The sequence below is a fragment of the Anomaloglossus baeobatrachus genome, chromosome 5 (assembly GCF_048569485.1).
Source record: "Anomaloglossus baeobatrachus isolate aAnoBae1 chromosome 5, aAnoBae1.hap1, whole genome shotgun sequence".
NCBI lineage: Eukaryota > Metazoa > Chordata > Amphibia > Anura > Aromobatidae > Anomaloglossus > Anomaloglossus baeobatrachus.
Window position 1 is genome coordinate 27,739,257 of NC_134357.1, and position 22,651 is coordinate 27,761,907.

Here is a 22,651-nt window from a genome sequence, read left to right on the forward strand (position 1 = left end):
TTTGGGTCTAGAGTTCCAAATGGCATGATTTTAAGGAATGAATTAATGTATCATTATTAGTATGTAATTCTCTAGATTTAATGTTCATGTTTTTTATTGTATTCCTATTGTTCGTATTTTAATATATTGTTTTCATATGTGTATTACATTCTTTTTGGCTATCTAAACTATTTAAGTTAGTCCGGAAGTTTGTCCCATCAGGCTCTGCCAAATCACGCTGTGTTCGAAATGCATCGTCATATTCCTACCCCCACGCTTGTTTTGCTGGAAATTTTAATCTCAGAATCCTTTAGAAAATAAATTATTTTATGAATTTTTAATTAGTATCTGGACCTGGAATGTATGTTTGTCAAGCTATGTTTGGGGAAGTACCACATGTACAGAGACAGGGAAGGAAAGAGAAATCCTGTGTTTGGGAAGACGGAGATGGTGACCCCCAGACCAAACATTCAGCTGGCCTCTAGCACACCTGACCACCCTAGACAGGTTCCGCACCTATGTGTCGAGCAGATTACCTGGCCTTGGCTGACCCTGAACTGGGCCCTAGGTAAGGAACGGATGGGATAAGCACTTTGTCAACCCCATTAAGCTCTAAAGAGGACACAGGGTGCACAAATAGGGGGAAGTGAACAAATAAGTTATCTCCATGAAGACTCAGGGAGAGGAAGAGCAGCAAACAAAAATGTTTCTTCAGATGAATACAAGCCGACTGCTTACATCTAAGGACTGTATAGGAATATAATTCTATGATCAGAAAACACCAAGGGGAAATGTGGGTATTTAAGGGCACAAGGGGAAGTGATAATGATTAAAAGCTGAAAGGTGAGGATATCCACAGGGTCCTAAAAGAAAAGGGATTAAAACCAAGAAGAGAAGATATATAGGATACCATTTACACCACAGCAGGAAGAATAAATTGTCCGGGAGCAGTTTGTGCAGCCGAATGCTGCGACCTTCTACAGCCAGACACCACAGGACTGTCTGTCAACCGTGAGACACCTGGGAAATGTTAAAGTCCAAGTTCTGCAGCATTTTTCATGTTTGTGAAGGGCGTAAAATCCAATATTTATTCAGGGCAAATCAAGTAAATTTGGGATGGTTTTATTGGAGCAACACAAAGTCATAGGATGTATTAATTCGATTGCTCGAATCTGATTTCATTGAAAGATTAAATTATACCTGATGCCTTTAGAAGTCTATGGAGAGGTGGTAAGAGCTTGAGGAACATGGAAGCAACACTTGAGACTTATTTATTTTACTTACTTAATTAGCACCATCATATCCCGCAGGACCACAGCACTTCTCACACATCATCATCTCTGTCCCCATTGAGGCACACACACTAAATTCCCAATCAGGATGTCTTTGGAGTGTGGGAGGAAACCAGAGAACCAAGAAAAAACCCTCTCAAACACGGAGAGAACATACAAACTCCCAGGACACCAGAGCTACATTGCTAACCACTTGGTTATCAAGCCTTTTAATCTAAAGGGGAAACACTGCTAAATGATAAAATAATAGTTATAATGGGGCTGTCGAGGAATAAACAACTGATGACCTGATCGGTGGGGGTCCAGCATTTGCCAACCTCATCGATCAGCAGAAATAGGTCATCAATTGTGTAGGGGTGAACAAAGCCTTTAAGCATCTTCTCTCTTAGTCTACATGATGATGTTAGATGACCGGTAATCTTGTAAACCTACAATAACATTGCCTGCCTGCCTCAGGACGGCACCTTTGCACCTAAACTCCTTATTTTAAGAAATGTGTATCTGGAGCCTGTGGTTAGTAGGGAAGTTACATAGATGACATCACAGGGATCTGCTGTGCAGAGGAGACCATGAATCATGCTAAGAAGATGCCTCCTGCTCTTGCTATTTGTTTGCTGTTACCATTGATCTATAGGCACGGTCATCATAGATAATATGTTCTTTGCTCCCCTGGGCGCCTATAGTTCCATATCAGTATATTTGGTTGTTCCAATGAAAAAAAAGCCTCCACTTCCTTCCAAAAAGCCCAAACTCATCTGCATGAAAGTAGAACAACCAACGTAAGACAACTGCCTCTTACATGGGCGTTATATGTCCTCGGTATTCCCTACGAAGATGATTAAATTATGTCCTGTTTTTGACTAAATCCCTGGAAAAAAAAATATCCTTCACATTATAAGAATTTCAGGTCCAATTATAGTTTGTTAAAAATTCATATGAATCTCACACCAAAGGGAAAAAAAAAATCCATACGGTGAAATTTCACTCAAGTCGTAGAGGTCCACATACCCAAGGACTTCAACAGGGTAAATAGAAGTTAATTTTTGGAGTATGTAGTTTTTTTAAAACTTGAGGTCAGCGAGTCTCACTGCTATGACAGGACGGATCTTGGTCACTAACCACGGCACAAATATCCTGTGTAACATCATGTTCTTCTGAGACAGAAAAAGCAGACAGTGTGCGCACTGACCGATAGACCACAGACACTGCACTACGAGGAGGGCGACACGAGATACAGAGGAGAAATACAACGTGCTGCTACATACATGGAGGGAAAAGGTAAGAAAATAGGATTTATTCATCAAAAAAATAGAAAATATCATCATAAAAGATAAATTTATAGTTAGTCGACGTTAGAAAGCATTTTACATTTGTGAAGGGTGTAAAATCCAATATTAAATTAGGGCAAATTAAGTAGATTTAGGATGATTTTATTGGAGCAACACAAAGTTCTAAGATTTATTAATCAGATTACACAAAAAATAAATGAAGAAAGTAAAATAACAGTATATTATAAAAGAAATTCACATGGAACCGAATCAGTGTCAGATACATAGTAAGGAAGATATAATGTAGATGTTTATTGCAGATTAATGTAAAGTCTGTGAACAACAAACGAGATCAGATTTAATAATTCATCAGAATGCAAATTTTTAAGTAAAAAATAAAAAAAAAAACACAAAACACTTTTTTCTTTTGTGAAGATGACAAAAATCAGTTCTATTCTCACAGATGAGCGGAGGGTCTGGACGCCGTCCTGGAAAGGTGTGATTATTACTGTGCTCTTAGGAATAGAGTTGAGCGCGGTTCGTGGTTCGTGGTTCTCCAGTTCGCGGCTCGAGTGATTTTTGGGCTGTTCGAGATCGAACTAGAACTCGAGCTTTTTGCTAAAAGCTCGATAGTTCTAGATACGTTCGAGAACGGTTCTAGCAGCAAAAAGCAGGGCTTTTTACAGCTACAGTGAGCAGGAGCCATCGCTGGCAGCCTGCCACAAGCTGGTAACCAAGATAAACATCGGGTATCCAAGCAAAGCGCTTTGGTTAGTAACCCGATGTTTATCTTAGTTACGTGCAGGAAGCCCACACTTTCCCGCTCAGCTCGCTCCACCCCCTCCTGCCCGCGGCATGTACACATACATACACATACACAAACACACACACATCCACCCGCCCGCCCGCCCGCTCGCTCGCTCGCTCGGCTTACCTGCGGTGATGAAGTCCCGCCATCCCGACCTCAGCGCTGTCACTGTCCTCCATGGCCGCCGCTTGTCACATCACCTCTCGCTTCCGACCCGAGACTGACACTGGCGGTGACGTCACGGACCTCTCGCGATACTTGATGTGAAGGCGCCGGTCATTGACCTCAGTGACAGGGGCTGTCAGTGTGCTGGAGATCAGCGCAGGTAATGTACCTCGCTGACAGCAGCACTTGTCATGCCCTGCAGTGACCTGGGCTGACCCATTGATGTTAGCTCAGGTCACTGCACTGCTCTCCCAGCCAATGGGGAACATCCTGCTCTTCATTGACTGGGACAGTGTGCATCGTCATGGCAACCCCTTGGATTTCACCAGACCTGGATTTGTTTTTCAATCTAATAAATTGGTTAAAGAGGGAATGTTTTGGGGAGTGTTTTTTCAAATAAAAATGTGTTTGTCGTGTATTTTTTTTTTATTACTGACTGGGTTGGTGATGTCGGGTATCTGATAGACGCCTGACCTCACCAACCCCAGGGCTTGATGCCAGGTGACATTACACATCTGGTATTAACCCCAAATATTACCCCGTTTGCCACCGCACCAGGGCGCGGGATGAGCTGGGGCGAAGCACCAGGATTGGCGCATCTAATGGATGCGCCACTTCTGGGGCGGCTGCGGCCTGCTATTTTTAGGCTGGGGAGATTCCAATAACCATGGACCTCCCTAGTCTGAGAATATCAGGCCCCAGCTGTCTGCTTTACCTTGGCTGGTGATCCAATTTTGGGGGACCCCTACGTGTTTTTTTTTTTTTAATTATTTATTTAATTTAAAATAACAGCGTGGGGTGCCCTCAGTTTTGGATTACCAGCCAAGGTGAGGTTGCCAGCTGTGGTCTGCAGGCTGCAGCCGTCTGCTTTACCCTAGCTGGCTACAAAACTAGGGGGAACCCTATGTCATTTTTTTTTTCATTTTTTTGGCTAAATACAAAGCTAAGCACCCCTTAGTGCCACATGAAATGTACCAAAGGGTGTTCCACTTTTTCTCCATTTTTTTCTCCACTTTCTCTCCACTTTTTCTCCACTTTTTCTCCATTTTTTTCTCCACTTATTCTCCACTTTTTCTCCTCTTATTCTCCACTTTTTCTCCACTTTTTCTCCACTTTTTCTGCTCTTATTCTCCACTTTTTCTCCACTTTTTCTCCACTTTTTCTCCATTTTTTTCTCCACTTTTTCTCCACTTTTTTCTCCACTTTTTCTCCTCTTATGCTCCACTTTTTCTCCTCTTAATCTCCACTTTTTCTCCACTTTTTCTCCACTTTTTCTCCACTTTTTTCTCCACTTTTTCTCCTCTTATGCTCCACTTTTTCTCCACTTTTTCTCCACTTTTTCTCCACTTTCTCCACTTTTTCTCCACTTTTTCTCCACTTTTTCTCCTCTTATTCTCCACTTTTTCTCCACTTTTTCTCCACTTTTTCTCCATTTTTTTCTCCACTTTTTCTCCACTTTTTTCTCCACTTTTTCTCCTCTTATGCTCCACTTTTTCTCCTCTTAATCTCCACTTTTTCTCCACTTTTTCTCCACTTTTTCTCCACTTTTTTCTCCACTTTTTCTCCTCTTATGCTCCACTTTTTCTCCACTTTTTCTCCACTTTTTCTCCACTTTTTCTCCACTTTTTCTCCACTTTTTCTCCTCTTAATCTCCACTTTTTCTCCTCTTATGCTCCACTTTTTCTCCACTTTTTCTCCACTTTTTCTCCACGTTTTCTCCACTTTTTTCTCCACTTTTTCTCCTCTTATGCTCCACTTTTTCTCCACTTTTTCTCCACTTTTTCTCCACTTTTTCTCCACGTTTTCTCCACGTTTTCTCCACTTTTTTCTCCACTTTTTCTCCTCTTATGCTCCACTTTTTCTCCACTTTTTCTCCACTTTTTCTCCTCTTAATCTCCACTTTTTCTCCACTTTTTCTCCACTTTTTCTCCACTTTTTTCTCCACTTTTTCTCCACTTTTTCTCCTCTTATGCTCCACTTTTTCTCCACTTTTTCTCCACTTTTTCTCCACTTTTTCTCCTCTTATGCTCCACTTTTTCTCCACTTTTTCTCCACTTTTTCTCCTCTTATGCTCCACTTTTTCTCCACTTTTTCTCCACTTTTTTCTCCACTTTTTCTCCTCTTATGCTCCACTTTTTCTCCACTTTTTCTCCACTTTTTCTCCACTTTTTCTCCTCTTATGCTCCACTTTTTCTCCACTTTTTCTCCACTTTTTCTCCATTTTTTTCTCCACTTATTCTCCACCTTTTCTCCTCTTATTCTCCACTTTTTCTCCACTTTTTCTCCACTTTTTCTCCTCTTATTCTCCACTTTTTCTCCACTTTTTCTCCACTTTTTCTCCATTTTTTTCTCCACTTTCTCCACTTTTTCTCCACTTTTTTCTCCACTTTTTCTCCTCTTATGCTCCACTTTTTCTCCACTTTTTCTCCACTTTTTCTCCTCTTAATCTCCACTTTTTCTCCACTTTTTCTCCACTTTTTCTCCACTTTTTCTCCACTTTTTTCTCCACTTTTTCTCCACTTTTTCTCCTCTTATGCTCCACTTTTTCTCCACTTTTTTCTCCACTTTTTCTCCACTTTTTCTCCTCTTATGCTCCACTTTTTCTCCACTTTTTCTCCACTTTTTCTCCTCTTATGCTCCACTTTTTCTCCACTTTTTCTCCACTTTTTTCTCCACTTTTTCTCCTCTTATGCTCCACTTTTTCTCCACTTTTTCTCCACTTTTTCTCCACTTTTTCTCCTCTTATGCTCCACTTTTTCTCCACTTTTTCTCCACTTTTTCTCCATTTTTTTCTCCACTTATTCTCCACTTTTTCTCCTCTTATTCTCCACTTTTTCTCCACTTTTTCTCCTCTTATTCTCCACTTTTTCTCCACTTTTTCTCCACTTTTTCTCCATTTTTTTCTCCACTTTCTCCACTTTTTCTCCACTTTTTTCTCCACTTTTTCTCCTCTTATGCTCCACTTTTTCTCCTCTTAATCTCCACTTTTTCTCCACTTTTTCTCCACTTTTTCTCCACTTTTTTCTCCACTTTTTCTCCTCTTATGCTCCACTTTTTCTCCACTTTTTCTCCACTTTTTCTCCACTTTTTCTCCTCTTAATCTCCACTTTTTCTCCTCTTATGCTCCACTTTTTCTCCACTTTTTCTCCACTTTTTCTCCACTTTTTCTCCTCTTATGCTCCACTTTTTCTCCACTTTTTCTCCTCTTAATCTCCACTTTTTCTCCTCTTATGCTCCACTTTTTCTCCACTTTTTCTCCACTTTTTCTCCTCTTATGCTCCACTTTTTCTCCACTTTTTCTCCACTTTTTCTCCTCTTATGCTCCACTTTTTCTCCACTTTTTCTCCACTTTTTTCTCCACTTTTTCTCCTCTTATGCTCCACTTTTTCTCCACTTTTTCTCCACTTTTTCTCCACTTATGCTCCACTTTTTCTCCACTTTTTCTCCACTTTTTTCTCCACTTTTTCTCCTCTTAATCTCCACTTTTTCTCCACTTTTTCTCCACTTTTTCTCCACTTTTTCTCCACTTTTTTCTCCACTTTTTCTCCACTTTTTCTCCTCTTATGTTCCACTTATTCTCCACTTTTTCTCCACTTTTTCTCTACTTTTTCTATGGTCGGTCTACCCATTAGCTCTGCCATGCATAGTGTAGCTCTACACCTACTGCACATGTTACTTTATGATTGACATCTCTTTCGTACCAGAGCTGTCTAAGTCTACTCTGACCCCATATTTGTCATTACTATATTGTCCTTGTACTGTATTATGACATTTGTATCATGTGTTTCATTTCTTGCTGTGTTGCAATTTTTTTGCTGCATCCCAATTGTACCTCTACATTGTTCGAGTTTATGTTATTGTTCTCTCACTCTTATGTGATACTGATTATTGTCATTTTTCATGATTACATGCAGATAAGTCCAATCTGACGAAGGCTCAGGCCGAAACGTCATTTGTAACTTGTTTTGGACAAAAACATATATGCTTATGAAAAAAAAATTTTCTTAATACGGACCAATAAAGAGTGATTTTGCATTACTATCCGTTGTGACTTACTGACTTAGTCTGGGAGATATAGAGTGCCGAGGTTACTCACTAATTTTATCTATTATTACCTCTGAGCACCTATATACCAGTGAGCAGAGCTTCCTCTACAGTAGTTCTCCTGATTAGGCATGCCCTTACCTCATGAGCAGGGCATTGCAGCTTTGGTAGCAACCATTACGACATGGACTCTGCTGCTGTGGACCCGGGGAGAGTGAGTGCAGATTCATTGCACCCACACTCCTCACATGAAGGGTCCGCACTCCTAGAAAATGGGGGATACGTTCCCTGAGTGTCTCCCCCCCATATTCTAGACGGTCCAGAGTCGTCGTGGGACCCCTTTATTTTTTTTCTTACAATAAATTGGTGAAAGAGGAAATGTTTTGGGGACTGTTTTTTCAAATAAATTTCTTTTGTCGATTTTTTGTTTTTGTTAGTACTGACAGTTTATGATGTTGGGTATCTAATAGACGCCATGACATCACAAACTGCTGGGCTTGATCTCAGGTGACTTTACAGCTAGTATCAACCCGATTTATTACCCCGTTTGCCACTGCACCAGGGCACGGGATGAGCTGGGGTGAAGCGCCAGGATTGGCGCATCTAGTGGATGCGCCACGTCTGGGGTGCCTGCGGCCTGCTATTTTTAGGCTGTGAAGGCCCAATAACTATGGACCTTCCCACCCTGAGAATACCAGACCACAGCTGTCCGCTTTACCTTGGCTGGTGATCCAATTTGGGGGGTCCCCTACTTTTATTGTGTAATTATTAATATTTATAAAATAATTATAAAAAAGAGCCTGAGGGGACCTCCACATTGGATCCCCAACCACGGTAAAGCTGCCAGCTGTGGTTTTCAGGCTACAGCCGTCTGCTTTACCCTAGCTGGCTATCAAAAATGGGGGGACCCAACGTAATTTTTTTTTTTTAACTATTTTTTAAATAGAAAAAATTAATGGGCTTCCCTGTATTTTGATTGCCAACCAAGGTAACGGCAGGCAGATGGGGGTGGCAACCCATAGCTGTCTGCTTTATCTGCGCTGAGAATCAAAAATACCGCGGAGCGCTACGTCATTTTTTTAAAGATTTATTTTTACAGCACTGTGATGTCCAGCAATCAAAATACAGGGAAGCCCATTTTATTTTTAGTTATTTAAATAAATAATTAAAAAAAATATATGTTAGCTCCCACTGCATTTTTTGTATTGCTAGCTAAGGGTAATCCAAGCAGCTACTGGCTGCTAACCCCCACTGCTTGGTGTTACCTTCACTGGCAATGGAAAATCCAGGGAAGCATTTTTTTTTTTTTTTGCCAAAAAGCTACAAAAAAAGGACGTGAGCTTCGCCATATTTTTGTATGCTAGCCAGGTATAGCAGGCAGGTGCTGGAAGAGTTGGATACAGCGCCAGAAGATGGCGCTTCTATGAAAATGCCATTTTCTGAGGTGGCTGCAGACTGCAATTCGCAGCAGTGGGGCCCAGAAAGCTCAGGCCAACCGGTGGTGCGGATTCCAATCCCAGCTGCCTAGTTGTACCTGGCTGGACACAAAAATGGGGCAAAGCCTACGTCATTTGTTTTCTAATTATTTCATGAAATTCATGAAATAATAAAAAAAGGGCTTCCCTTTATTTTTGGTTCCCAGCCGGGTACAAATAGGCAACTGGGGGTTGGGGGCAGCCGTACCTGCCTGCTGTACCTGGCTAGCATACAAAAATATGGCGAAGCCACATAATTTTTTCAGGGGGCAAAAAACTTCTGCATACAGTCCTGGATGGAGTATGCTGAGCCTTGTAGTTCTGCAGCTGCTGTCTGTCTGTATGGAGAAGAGCAGACAGCAGCTGCAGAACTACAAGGCTCAGCATACTCCATCCAGGACTGCATGCAGAAGTTTTTTGCCCACCAAAAAAATGACGTGGGCTTCGCCATATTTTTGTATGCTAGCCAGGTACAGCTGGCAGCCACGGGCTGCCTCCAACCCCCAGTTGCCTATTTGTACCCGGCTGGGAACCAAAAATATAGGGAAGCCCGTTTTTTTTAATTATTTCACTTATTTCATGAAATAATTAAAAAACAAATGACGTGGGCTTCGCCCTATTTTTGTGTCCAGCCGGGTACAACTAGGCAGCTGGGGATTGGAATCCGCAGCACAGGTTAGCCCGAGGTTTGTGGGCGCCTCTGCTGCGGATTTCAGTCCGCAGCCGTCCCAGAAAATGGCGCTCTCATAGAAGCGCCATCATCTGGCGCTGTATCCAACTCTTCCAACAGCCCTGGAGCCGGGTGGCTTGTTGGGTAATCATGAGTTAATACTGGCTTTGTTTTACCAGCCAGTATTAAGCCAGAGATTCTTAATGTCAGGCACGTTTGACCCGGCCATTAAGAATCTCCAATAAAGGGTTAAAAAAAGACACCACACAGAGAAAAAATACTTTAATAGAAATAAATACACAGACACATTAGAGACTCCATCTTTATTACCCCCTGTCAGCCCTCCACGATCCTGCTCTTCTGTCTTCTTTCTTTCTAGTGTAGTAGTAGTGACGATTGTAGTGAGGGGCATCACTTGGGGCTGGGGAACCTCCATCCTAACTACAATGCTCACTACAATCGGGAAGCAGCGTGCAGCCTTCACTCCGTGAGTGATCACTGCTGGCTGCTAGCGGTAACAGCGGTAACGCTGACAGACGCGTTACCATAGCAACGGTGCTCCCGGAGCCGCGGTTAGCGGTGACGTCACCGCTAACTGCGTTGCTATGGCAACGGTGATCTCCGTTAATGACCGGCTGTGTCAGCCGGTCCCTAACGGAACGGGGAGTCGACCGTGTGCTAGAGCATGTCGCCGGTACACGGCGATACACATATGTGCACCGTGTACCGGAGAGATGCACTCGCAGGTCCTACATGACGTGTCATAGTCATGTGACCAGTCTGTAGCCAATGAGATAATAGCCACGTGACTGGTCACATGGCTATTTTGACGTCACGATAGGTCCTGCTTCTCTGCTGGCAGTGCAGGTCACCGGGAGGATTCAGCGATCATCGGATGGAATAGCGGCAGGAGACAGAGTGCAGAAGGGATCGCGAGGACCGGTAAGTGTTATGGCAATGTTTATTAACTGTTTGTGTACATTTATAATGCATTTTTATGTGTTTGTGATTGCCTCCCATTATAGCCTATACGTTCGAGTTCGGTTCGTCGAACGTTCGACGAACCGAACTCGAACGGGACCCCCGTTCGGCGAACCGGCCTCGAGCCGAACCGGGACCGGTTCGCTCATCTCTACTTAGGAATCAATATTATCCTCATCCACATTATTGAAGCTCTTGGTAAGTGACATTACTTATAGGACCTGAGAGTGACATAACTTGTCGCTTGTGAGACGCAACGCAAAATCTCCAACCTCAACTATCACATATCACAGGGCTTATAGTACTATTATTTACAGTTTATGGGGCAAAGGGATATTTGTGGCCCCCTCGTCATCGATGCTCAGTACGATTGTGACCCCTGCACCTATTATAGTTAACTCCCTGGGACCTGACCCCAGTCCCAGATATCACGTGTCCTCCACACCTCGCACTATGCACTGACTCCTTTACAGCAGCAGCTTTCACTCTCCTGTACATGATGTACATGTAACTTGCCCTCCATAAATTTTTATCTTATATATTTTTACATTTATATATTAAAATATATATCTGACTCCAATCTACACTGCCAATGTCTCTTTTTCTAGTTTATAGGAGGGGAGATTATCAGATTTGTGAGTCTTCATTTTCAGAATTCGAGCACTTTCCAAATGAGGAGCTGTGTTTGATCAGTATCAACAAGTTCACAGGTAAGTATAAGAATACGTCATTCTCTATTCATACCAGGGTATCCCCTGCTGTTCCTCTCCTCTCTGTCCCCTCTCACAGCGCACAGTCCCTGTAATGTGATCCCTCCTCCTCCTCTCTCACAGCGCACAACCTCTGTAATGTGATCCCTCCTCCTCCTCTCTCACAGCGCACAACCTCTGTAATGTGATCCCTCTTCCTCCCCTCTCACAGCGCACAATCTCTGTAAGGCTGGAAACACATCTATGCGAGTAAAATCGGTCCGACTGGGCTGAAAAATACTCGGCTAATTTTAGTTCACGTTAGGTGCGAGTGCAATGCAACTGCGATGCTTTTTGCTCGCGTGTGTGTCGCGTTTGCGATGCTAGTTTCATGCAACATCTTAATTATATAAAAGCTATTACACATGTGTCATTTAATTTACCTTTGGGAATGTGATGTCACATTCATTTGTTGAATATTTCATGAGCGAAGTTACTGCCACACTCGCAAATGTGAACGCTGGTGCGCGTGTGTGATCCTACTTTTAATTCCCTTCCATAGGAAATCATTGGGACAAATGGTGCAAGAAACTCGCAAAAAAGCAGCATGCTGCGATTTTTTTCTCAGTCCGATTTGGACTGAGAAAAAGATCGCAGATGAGAGCTGAATCATTGACTAACATGTGTCCGATTCCAATGCAAGATTTTCTCGCATTGCTCTACTGCGAGAAACTCGCAAGTGAGAAGCAGCCCTAATGTGATCCCTCCTCCTCCCCTCTCACTGCGCAGTGTGTGTAATGTGATCCTTCCTCCTCCCCTCTCACAGCGCACAGTATGTGTAAAGTGATCCCTCCTCCTCCCCTCTCACAGCGCACAGTGTGTGTAATGTGATCCCTCCTCCTCCCCTCTCACAGCGCACAGTCTCTGTAATGTGATTCCTCCTCCTCCCCTCTCACAGCGCACAGTCTCTGTAATGTGATTCCTCCTCCTCCACTCTCACAGCGCACAGTCTCTGTAATGTGATTCCTCCTCCTCCCCTCACACAGCACACAGTCTCTGTAATGTGGTCCCTCCTCTTCCTCTCTCACAGTGCTCAGTCTCTGTAATGTGATCCCTCCTCTTCCCCTCTCACAGTGCACAGTCTCTGTAATGTAATCCCTCCTCCTCCTCTCTCACAGTCTCTGTAATGTGATCCCTCCTCCTCCCCTCTCACAGTGCACAGTCTCTCTGTGATCCCTCCTCCTCCCCTCTCACAGCGCACAGTCTCTGTAATGTGAATACTCCTCCTCCCTTCTCACAGCGCACAGTCTCTGTAATGTAATCCCTCCTCCTCCCCTCTCACAGTGCACAGTCTCTGTAATGTGATCCCTCCTCCTCCCCTCTCACAGCACGCAGTCTCTGTAATGTGATCCCTCCTCCTCCCTTCTCTCAGTGCTCAGTCTATGTAATGTGATCCCTCTTCCTCCCCTCTCACAGCGTACAGTCTCTGTAATGTGATCCCTCCTTCTCCCCTCTCACAGCGCACAGTCTCTGTAATATGATCCCTCTTCCTCCCCTCTCACAGCGCACAGTCTCTGTAATGTGATCCCTCCTCCTCCCTTCTCACAGCGTAGTTTCTGTAATGTGATTCCTCCCCCTCCCCTCTCACAGCGCACAGTCTCTGTAATATGATCCCTCCTCCTCCTCTCTCACAGCGCACAGTCTCTGTAATATGATCCCTCTTCCTCCCCTCTCAGGGCGCACAGTCTCTGTAATGTGATCCCTCCTCCTCCCTTCTCACAGCGCACAGTCTCTGTAATGTGATCCCTCCTCCTCCCTTCTCAAAGCGCACAGTCTCTGTAATATGATCCCTCCTCCTCCTCTCTCACAGCGTACAGTTTCTGTAATGTGATTCCTCCCCCTCCCCTCTCACAGCGCACAGTCTCTGTAATATGATCCCTCCTCCTCCTCTCTCACAGCGCACAGTCTCTGTAATGTGATCCCTCTTCCTCCTCTCTCACAGCGCACAGTCTCTGTAATATGATCCCTCTTCCTCCCCTCTCAGAGCGCACAGTCTCTGTAATGTGATCCCTCCTCCTCCCTTCTCACAGCGCACAGTTTCTGTAATGTGATTCCTCCCCCTCCCCTCTCACAGCGCACAGTCTCTGTAATATGATCCCTCCTCCTCCTCTCTCACAGCGTACAGTTTCTGTAATGTGATTCCTCCCCCTCCCCTCTCACAGCTCACAGTCTCTGTAATATGATCCCTCCTCCTCCCTTCTCACAGCGCACAGTCTCTGTAATATGATCCCTCCTCCTCCTCTCTCACAGCGTACAGTTTCTGTAATGTGATTCCTCCCCCTCCCCTCTCACAGCGCACAGTCTCTGTAATGTGATCCCTCTTCCTCCTCTCTCACAGCGCACAGTCTCTGTAATATGATCCCTCTTCCTCCCCTCTCAGAGCGCACAGTCTCTGTAATGTGATCCCTCCTCCTCCCTTCTCACAGCGCACAGTTTCTGTAATGTGATTCCTCCCCCTCCCCTCTCACAGCGCACAGCCTCTGTAATATGATCCCTCCTCCTCCTCTCTCACAGCGCACAGTCTCTGTAATATGATCCCTCCTCCTCCTCTCTCACAGCGCACAGTCTCTGTAATATGATCCCTCTTCCTCCTCTCTCACAGCGCACAGTCTCTGTAATATGATCCCTCTTCCTCCCCTCTCAGAGCGCACAGTCTCTGTAATGTGATCCCTCCTCCTCCCTTCTCACAGCGCACAGTTTCTGTAATGTGATTCCTCCCCCTCTCACAGCGCACAGTGTGTGTAATGACATATCTCCTCCTCCCTCACTATCTAATATCTATTTTTCAATTATAGACAGATTTGTGAATCTATGAAGAGGTTTCTGAAATGCTGTTTATCCTTAAAAAATATATTATAAAATTATCTGTTTTTACTTGCATTATTGATTTAAAAGAATTAAATAAAAAAATAGTTTCACTTGTGACCCCTTTATGTGGCTGTAGACAGACGTTCACACTTTATTCATGCTCAGGTTTTCTTTCTTCTTTCAGTTTATCACCACATAGACAAATCCAGAAATGACTTATATCAGGAGCTCTGTCCGTACAAGACTGATAATTCTCCAGGTAAGTATATACTTGTCTCAGGGACCAATCATAAACATTCACATTAACTGACAAACTGATCATTTACACTGAAGGCCGCACCCAAGTAAATAAGCAATGAGCTGTAACACTGGGAACGGTTATTAGGCTAAGTTCACACTTCAGTTGTTTTGCATCAGTCACAATCCGTAGCCTTGAGGAACTACGGAATCCTGCAAAATATTTTGCAGGAATCCAGTATTTTCCCATAGACTTCTATTAGTGACGGATTGCGACTGATGACCCTGCGTTGCATCCGCTGCATCGCAGTCCGTCGTTTTTGACTGACCGCCGAGCGGGGAGCAACGCAGAATGTAACGTTTTTCGGGCCGTCAAAATAAACGCGCCCTGCAGGAATCCGTTGCCATCCGTCAAGCTTGTAATGTATGTCTATGGTGCTGGATTCCGTCGTAATCCGTCTTACGACGGAATCCAGCGCAGGATTCCGTCATGCTCTACTGAGCATGCCCAGCATGTTTGGCACACCCCCTGGGCTGTCCCAAACACATACGGATCATGACTGATCCGTCAAAAAATGGACGCATAACGGATGTAACGGACACAACGGATCAGTTTTTTCACAGGATTCCTGTGAAAGGAATCCTGTATAAAACACATCCGTTGCATCAGTTGACATCTTGAAAACGACTGATCCGTTGCTGACGGACCTGACGGATTTAAAACAACTGAAGTGTGAACTTAGCCTCACACAGTTAATTCCCACATTTATAGTATACTAGCTGTACTACCCGGCTTTGCCTGGGTTAATAACTGTTGTTAACAAAATAGAATGTATAAATAGAATGTATTAACGCCCGGGATAGTAACTGTCTCTCTGTTTCTCTCCCATTCTCTCTCTGTCTCCCCCTCTGTATTTATCTCTTTGTCTCTCTCTCTCTCTATCTCTTTGTCTCTCTCCCTGTCTGTCTCTGTCTCTTTCTCCGTCTGTCTATCTATCTCTTTCCCTGTCTATCTCTGTCACTTTCCCTGTCTGTCTCTTTCCCTCTTTCCCTCTGTCTCTTTCCCTGTTTATTTGTCTGTCTCTTTACCTGTCTTTGTCTGTCTCTTACCCTGTCTGTCTCTTACCCTGTCTGTCTCTTACCCTGTCTGTCTCTTACCCTGTCTGTCTCTTTCCCTGTATGTCTCTTTACCTCTCTTTCCCTGTCTCTTTCCCTCTGTCTCTTTCCCTGTGTCTGTCTCTTTGTCTGTCACTTTACCTGTCTTTGTCTGTCTCTTACACTGTCTCTTTCCCTCTTTTTCCCTGTCTGTCTTTTTCTCTGTCAGTCTGTCTCTTTGTCTGTGTCTGTCTCTTTGTGTCTGTCTTTTACCCTGTCTATATCTGTTTCTTACCCTGTCTGTGTCTGCCTCTTTCCCTGGCTGCATTGTGACACGCCAACATTCCATATAAGGTCGTGGCTGCGCATTCTTGTGAAGTTCTGGCTGCACTGTGGCTCCCAGCTCCATTCGCTTTAATGAAGGCAGGTTTTTTGGCGAATAACTGTAAAGCGCGGGGTTAAAATTTCCCCTCAAAATATAGCCTATGATGCTCTCGGGGTCCAGACGTGTGAGTGTGCAAAATTTTGTGGCTGTAGCTGCGACGGTGCCAATCCCGGACATACACACATACATACACACACATACACACATTCAGCTTTATATATTAGATTAAAGGGAATCTGTCAGTAGGTTTTTGCCACATATTGAGAAAGCAGCATAATGTAGGAGAAGAAACCCTGATTTCAGCAACGTATCACTTACTTGGCTGCTTGCTGTAGTTTTGAAAAAATCACAGTTTTATCAGCAATAGATAATCAGTAGAGGACTAGTAAAGCTGCTGCCATGTAGTCTTCTATATTTATGAGCTCTGTATAACCTCACCCCCACCACTGATTGGCAGTTTTCTCTCTATGCACAGTGTAAACAGAAAGCTGCCAATCAGTGGTGCGTTACACAGAGCTCAGAGAAATGCTAGATCTGCATCAGAGAAAACAGGGATTTATCAAAACTACAGGAACCTGCAAAATAAGTGACACATCGCTGGAATCAGGGTCTCTTTCTACATTATCCTGGGGAAGCAAAACCTGGTGGAAAAAATTATATGAAAATCCATAATCATGACTCAGCTGTCAGGATCAGTAATTGTAGTTTTAACTATTGCTGTATATAACTATATAAGTAAAAACTTAAACAAATTAACATTTTTTTGTTCTATATCAGGCTGCCTTCTGTGTCCTTATCATTGGCGGCTACATGGAGATCAGTGTTATTACTACTCAGATGTAAGAGTAAGAACCTGGAGCCAGAGCCGGGAGGATTGTAAGATGATGGGAGCCGATCTACTGGTCATAAAGGACCCGGAGCAGCAGGTGCGATGTCTGTGTCCTTATATACAGGATAATATAGGACTAGATGACCGGCCCCATATATAAGGATAATATAGGACTAGATGACCGGCCCCATATATAAGGATAATATAGGACTAGATGACCGACCCCATATATAAGGATAATATAGGACTAGATGACCGGCCCCATATATAAGGATAATATAGGACTAGATGACCGGCCTTATATATAAAGATAATACAGGGCTAGATGACCGACCCCATATATATGGATAATATAGGACTAGATGACCGGCCCCCTATATAAGGATAATATAGGACTAGATGACTGGCCCCATATATAAGGATAATATAGGACTAGATGACTGGCCCCATATATAAGGATAATATAGGACTAGATGACCGGCCCCATATATAAGTATAATATAGGACTAGATGACCGGCCCCATATATAAGGATAATATAGGACTAGATGACCGGCCCCATATATAAGGATAATATAGGACTAGATGACCGGCCCCATATATAAGGATAATATAGGACTAGATGACCGGCCCCATATATAAAGATAATACAGGACTAGATGACTGGTCCCATATATAAGGATAATACAGGACTAGATGACTGGTCCCATATATAAGGATAATATAGGACTAGATGACTGGCCCCATATATAAGGATAATATAGGACTAGATGACCGGCCCCATATATAAGATAATATAGGACTAGATAACCGACCCATATATAAGGATAATATAGGACTAGATAACCGGCCCCATATATAAGGATAATATAGGACTAGATGACCGGCCCCATATATAAGGATAATATAGGAGTAGATGACTGGTCCCATATATAAGGATAATACAGGACTATATGACTGGTCCCATATATAAGGATAATATAGGACTAGATGACCGACCCCATATATAAAGATAATACAGGACTAGATGACTGGTCCCATATATAAGGATAATAGAGAACTAGATGACCGGCCCCATATATAAGGATAATATAGGACTAGATGACCAACCCCATATATAAGGATAATATAGGACTAGATGACCGGCCCCATATATAAGGATAATATAGGACTAGATGACCGGCCCCATATATAAGGATAATACAGGGCTAGATGACCGGCCTCATTTATAAGGATAATATAGGACTAGATGACCAGCCCCATATATAAGGATAATACAGGACTAGATGACCGGCCCCATATATAAGGATAATATAGGACTAGATGACCGGCCCCATATATAAGGATAATATAGGACTAGATGACTGGCCCCATATATAAGGATAATATAGGACTAGATGACCGGCCCCATATATAAGGATAATACAGGGCTAGATGACCGGCCTCATTTATAAGGATAATATAGGACTAGATGACCAGCCCCATATATAAGGATAATACAGGACTAGATGACCGGCCCCATATATAAGGATAATATAGGACTAGATGACCGGCCCCATATATAAGGAAAATATAGGACTAGATGACTGGCCCCATATATAAGGATAATATAGGACTAGATGACCGGCCCCATATATAAGGATAATATAGGACTAGATGACCGGCCCCATATATAAGGATCATATAGAAAGATGAGTGGCCCCATATATAAGGATAATATAGGACTAGATGACCGGCCCCATATATAAGGATAATATAGGACTAGATGACCGGCCCCATATATAAGGATAATATAGGACTAGACGACCGGCCCCATATATAAGGATAATATAGGACTAGATGACTGGCCCCATATATAAGGATAATATAGGACTAGATGACCGGCCCCATATATAAGTATAATATAGGACTAGATGACCGGCCCCATATATAAGGATAATATAGGACTAGATGACCGGCCCCATATATAAGGATAATATAGGACTAGATGACCGGCCCCATATATAAGGATAATATAGGACTAGATGACTGGCCCCATATATAAAGATAATACAGGACTAGATGACTGGTCCCATATATAAGGATAATACAGGACTAGATGACTGGTCCCATATATAAGGATAATATAGGACTAGATGACTGGCCCCATATATAAGGATAATATAGGACTAGATGACCGGCCCCATATATAAGATAATATAGGACTAGATAACCGACCCATATATAAGGATAATATAGGACTAGATAACCGGCCCCATATATAAGGATAATATAGGACTAGATGACCGGCCCCATATATAAGGATAATATAGGAGTAGATGACTGGTCCCATATATAAGGATAATACAGGACTATATGACTGGTCCCATATATAAGGATAATATAGGACTAGATGACCGACCCCATATATAAAGATAATACAGGACTAGATGACTGGTCCCATATATAAGGATAATAGAGAACTAGATGACCGGCCCCATATATAAGGATAATATAGGACTAGATGACCAACCCCATATATAAGGATAATATAGGACTAGATGACCGGCCCCATATATAAGGATAATATAGGACTAGATGACCGGCCCCATATATAAGGATAATACAGGGCTAGATGACCGGCCTCATTTATAAGGATAATATAGGACTAGATGACCAGCCCCATATATAAGGATAATACAGGACTAGATGACCGGCCCCATATATAAGGATAATATAGGACTAGATGACCGGCCCCATATATAAGGATAATATAGGACTAGATGACTGGCCCCATATATAAGGATAATATAGGACTAGATGACCGGCCCCATATATAAGGATAATACAGGGCTAGATGACCGGCCTCATTTATAAGGATAATATAGGACTAGATGACCAGCCCCATATATAAGGATAATACAGGACTAGATGACCGGCCCCATATATAAGGATAATATAGGACTAGATGACCGGCCCCATATATAAGGATAATATAGGACTAGATGACTGGCCCCATATATAAGGATAATATAGGACTAGATGACCGGCCCGATATATAAGGATAATATAGGACTAGATGACCGGCCCCATATATAAGGATCATATAGAAAGATGAGTGGCCCCATATATAAGGATAATATAGGACTAGATGACCGGCCCCATATATAAGGATAATATAGGACTAGATGACCGGCCCCATATATAAGGATAATATAGGACTAGACGACCGGCCCCATATATAAGGATAATATAGGACTAGATGACCGGCCCCATATATAAGGATAATATAGGACTAGATGACCGGCCCCATATATAAGGATAATATAGGACTAGATGACTGGCCCCATATATAAGGATAATATAGGACTAGATGACCGGCCCCATATATAAGGATAATATAGGACTAGATGACCGGCCCCCTATATAAGGATAATATAGGACTAGATGACCGGCCCCATATATAAGGATCATATAGAAAGATGAGTGGCCCCATATATAAGGATAATATAGGACTAGATGACCGGCCCCATATATAAGGATAATATAGGACTAGATGACCGGCCCCATATATAAGGATAATATAGGACTAGATGACCGGCCCCATATATAAGGATAATATAGGACTAGATGACCGGCCCCATATATAAGGATAATATAGGACTAGATGACCGGCCCCATATATAAGGATCATATAGAAAGATGAGTGGCCCCATATATAAGGATAATATAGGACTAGATGACCGGCCCCATATATAAGGATAATATAGGACTAGATGACCGGCCCCATATATAAGGATAATATAGGACTAGATGACCGGCCCCATATATAAGGATAATATAGGACTAGATGACCGGCCCCATATATAAGGATCATATAGAAAGATGAGTGGCCCCATATATAAGGATAATATAGTCCGAGTGGCGATGTGGCTTTACCGGGCGTGTGCGACAGGCTTTTGTGATAGGGGTTAAAAAAATTATAATAAAAAAGGGGAGAGGAAAATAAAAAAATAAATAAACAAACAAATAAAGAGTTTGTGATGCCGGTTGGGATGTTTGGCTTTGGTATGGTCGGGCACTGCTGGAGTTAGGTGGTGATGCACAGTGCCAGAGGGATGTCCCTTCACACCCCCAATTAGGACTGGTTCCTGGGGATGGTGAGATAGGGATGGCTCAGCAGAGAATAATTCAGCCAGAGACAGGACAGGGAGCTATTACCTGTTACTGAAGTTCTGCAGAACAGTCCGGAACATTTTTTACAGCCTTCACAATGATGGTGGTTCTTCCTGCGCCAATGAGAGTTTGGTTTCTCTGCTGTGTGGTGGTCGTGTATGACTTCTGCCGCTACTTCCCTACCTGGGAAAAGGAGTCTTGGAATCCTGGGATTTTCAAGACAAGAGAACTCTGAATCTTTAAACCCCTTCAGTAAGCAGGCGACTTGAATCCTGAAGGAAAACTCACTATTTCTTCTAGAAGTTTCCAGACTCAAATGTGTCACTGTGCTCAAAGACAACTCACTGCTCCTTATAAAAATGCCAATAGCAGTATGCCACTGACCTTGAACATCCTGGTGGCCTAGGGACTGATATCCTGCCAATATGTAACTGTCCCCTCTAGAGGTATAAGCAGTCACCTCAGCACAGGACGTCTCCATATTACACTCCTCACTTCACCTCACTCCGATTTCAACTTCAATTTACACTGTCTGAATTTACCTCACACACAAGCTCCTCCCCTTTGTTTTTCTAGGGCGCACACACAAGCCTTGTTATTATCTCATGTGAACAGCCCCAGTAAGGGAGTGTAGGAACAAGTGTGTATGTGGCGAACAGCAGAGAAAACCGGATGTCATTAATTACAGCTGGCAATACTTGTTATGTAGACTGAAATACACAGGTAGCTATTCTTTGTGATGTCCCAGGCACAGGGCGCCACACTATGGTGCCCCATAATTTGTATGTACGCCGCTGTCTGATATGATGGTTGTTCTTCTTTGTTACAGGAGATTATACAGGGATCTTTCACACAGTGGGGAGACACATTTTGGATCGGACTTCACCGTGATGGAGACGTCTGGAGATGGGTGGATGGAGAACAATATAACAGCAGCTTGTAAGTGACTCCTGACACCAGCACTCACCGGCCATTACTGTGATACATCTGATCACCGGGGTCTGGACCTCCCTTATAATCACTGATTTCTCATCATTTCTCTTTATTCTCATGTTCCTCAGATTCCAGATAAGGACACAAGAATCAGGAGGCTGCGTAACAATGACCGGATCTAGATATTATCAGGATCACTGTAACTCTACAAGAACATGGATCTGTGTAAAGAAAGCCGTGAGGATCTGACGCCATTAATGTCACAATGGACGTCACTTGTATTCTGCAATATCCACATATTTGGTGTCGGACGGAGAATGGGCGACACCATAGAGACTGGGCCTCCGCGGATATTGCAGGATATAACTATTACACACCCGGATCTTCTCTCACAGTTTTTTAAGGTCACAAATATTAGAAACTAATAAAGAAAATAAGAAACTCCTGAAAATAAAGGGAACTCCAGCTCCGATTAATGACAGAATATGTGACCAAAGCAGCCGACATTATACACGCGTCACTGTCACTATCAGAATATTTCTCTGATCTTCAAATCCTGGTTTGAACTATTGAAATTAACCCCTAATATTCTGTATATATGGAAAATACAGCAAGAAAATAAAACTGCTAAACATAATGTGATGTTATTAGTCTGTGTGAGGCGGCAGAGCTGAGACTGATGGGAGATAACAGTGAGTGATGATGTCACAGCTGGAGTTTATATAGGAGATATAGCACGGGGTCGGGGGTCCCGTTCTCTGGTATCAGAGGAAATCGCA

At 43.1% G+C, this 22,651-nt stretch overlaps 1 protein-coding gene across 1 annotated transcript; it reads left to right on the forward strand.

Annotated features, from left to right (window-relative positions):
* The first annotated feature begins 375 nt into the window (after positions 1-375).
* On the forward strand, positions 376-22,495 carry LOC142312594 (killer cell lectin-like receptor subfamily B member 1B allele B). Its single transcript, XM_075351586.1, has 6 exons — positions 376-547; positions 11,291-11,392; positions 14,424-14,498; positions 16,734-16,882; positions 21,769-21,878; positions 22,001-22,495. Exons 1-6 carry the CDS (start codon positions 376-378, stop codon positions 22,119-22,121), a joined length of 729 nt encoding a protein of 242 aa, XP_075207701.1. The 3' UTR covers positions 22,122-22,495.
* Positions 22,496-22,651: the final 156 nt, after the last annotated feature.

Excerpts from the sequence above, each read along its gene's own strand:
- LOC142312594 (XM_075351586.1), top strand. The coding sequence starts at position 376 with ATGTACAGAGACAGGGAAGGAAAGAGAAATCCTGTGTTTGGGAAGACG. Across the intron at positions 548-11,290 it reads GACCCTGAACTGGGCCCTAG|TTTATAGGAGGGGAGATTAT; the intron begins GTAAGGAACGGA and ends CTCTTTTTCTAG. Across the intron at positions 11,393-14,423 it reads CAGTATCAACAAGTTCACAG|TTTATCACCACATAGACAAA; the intron begins GTAAGTATAAGA and ends TTCTTCTTTCAG.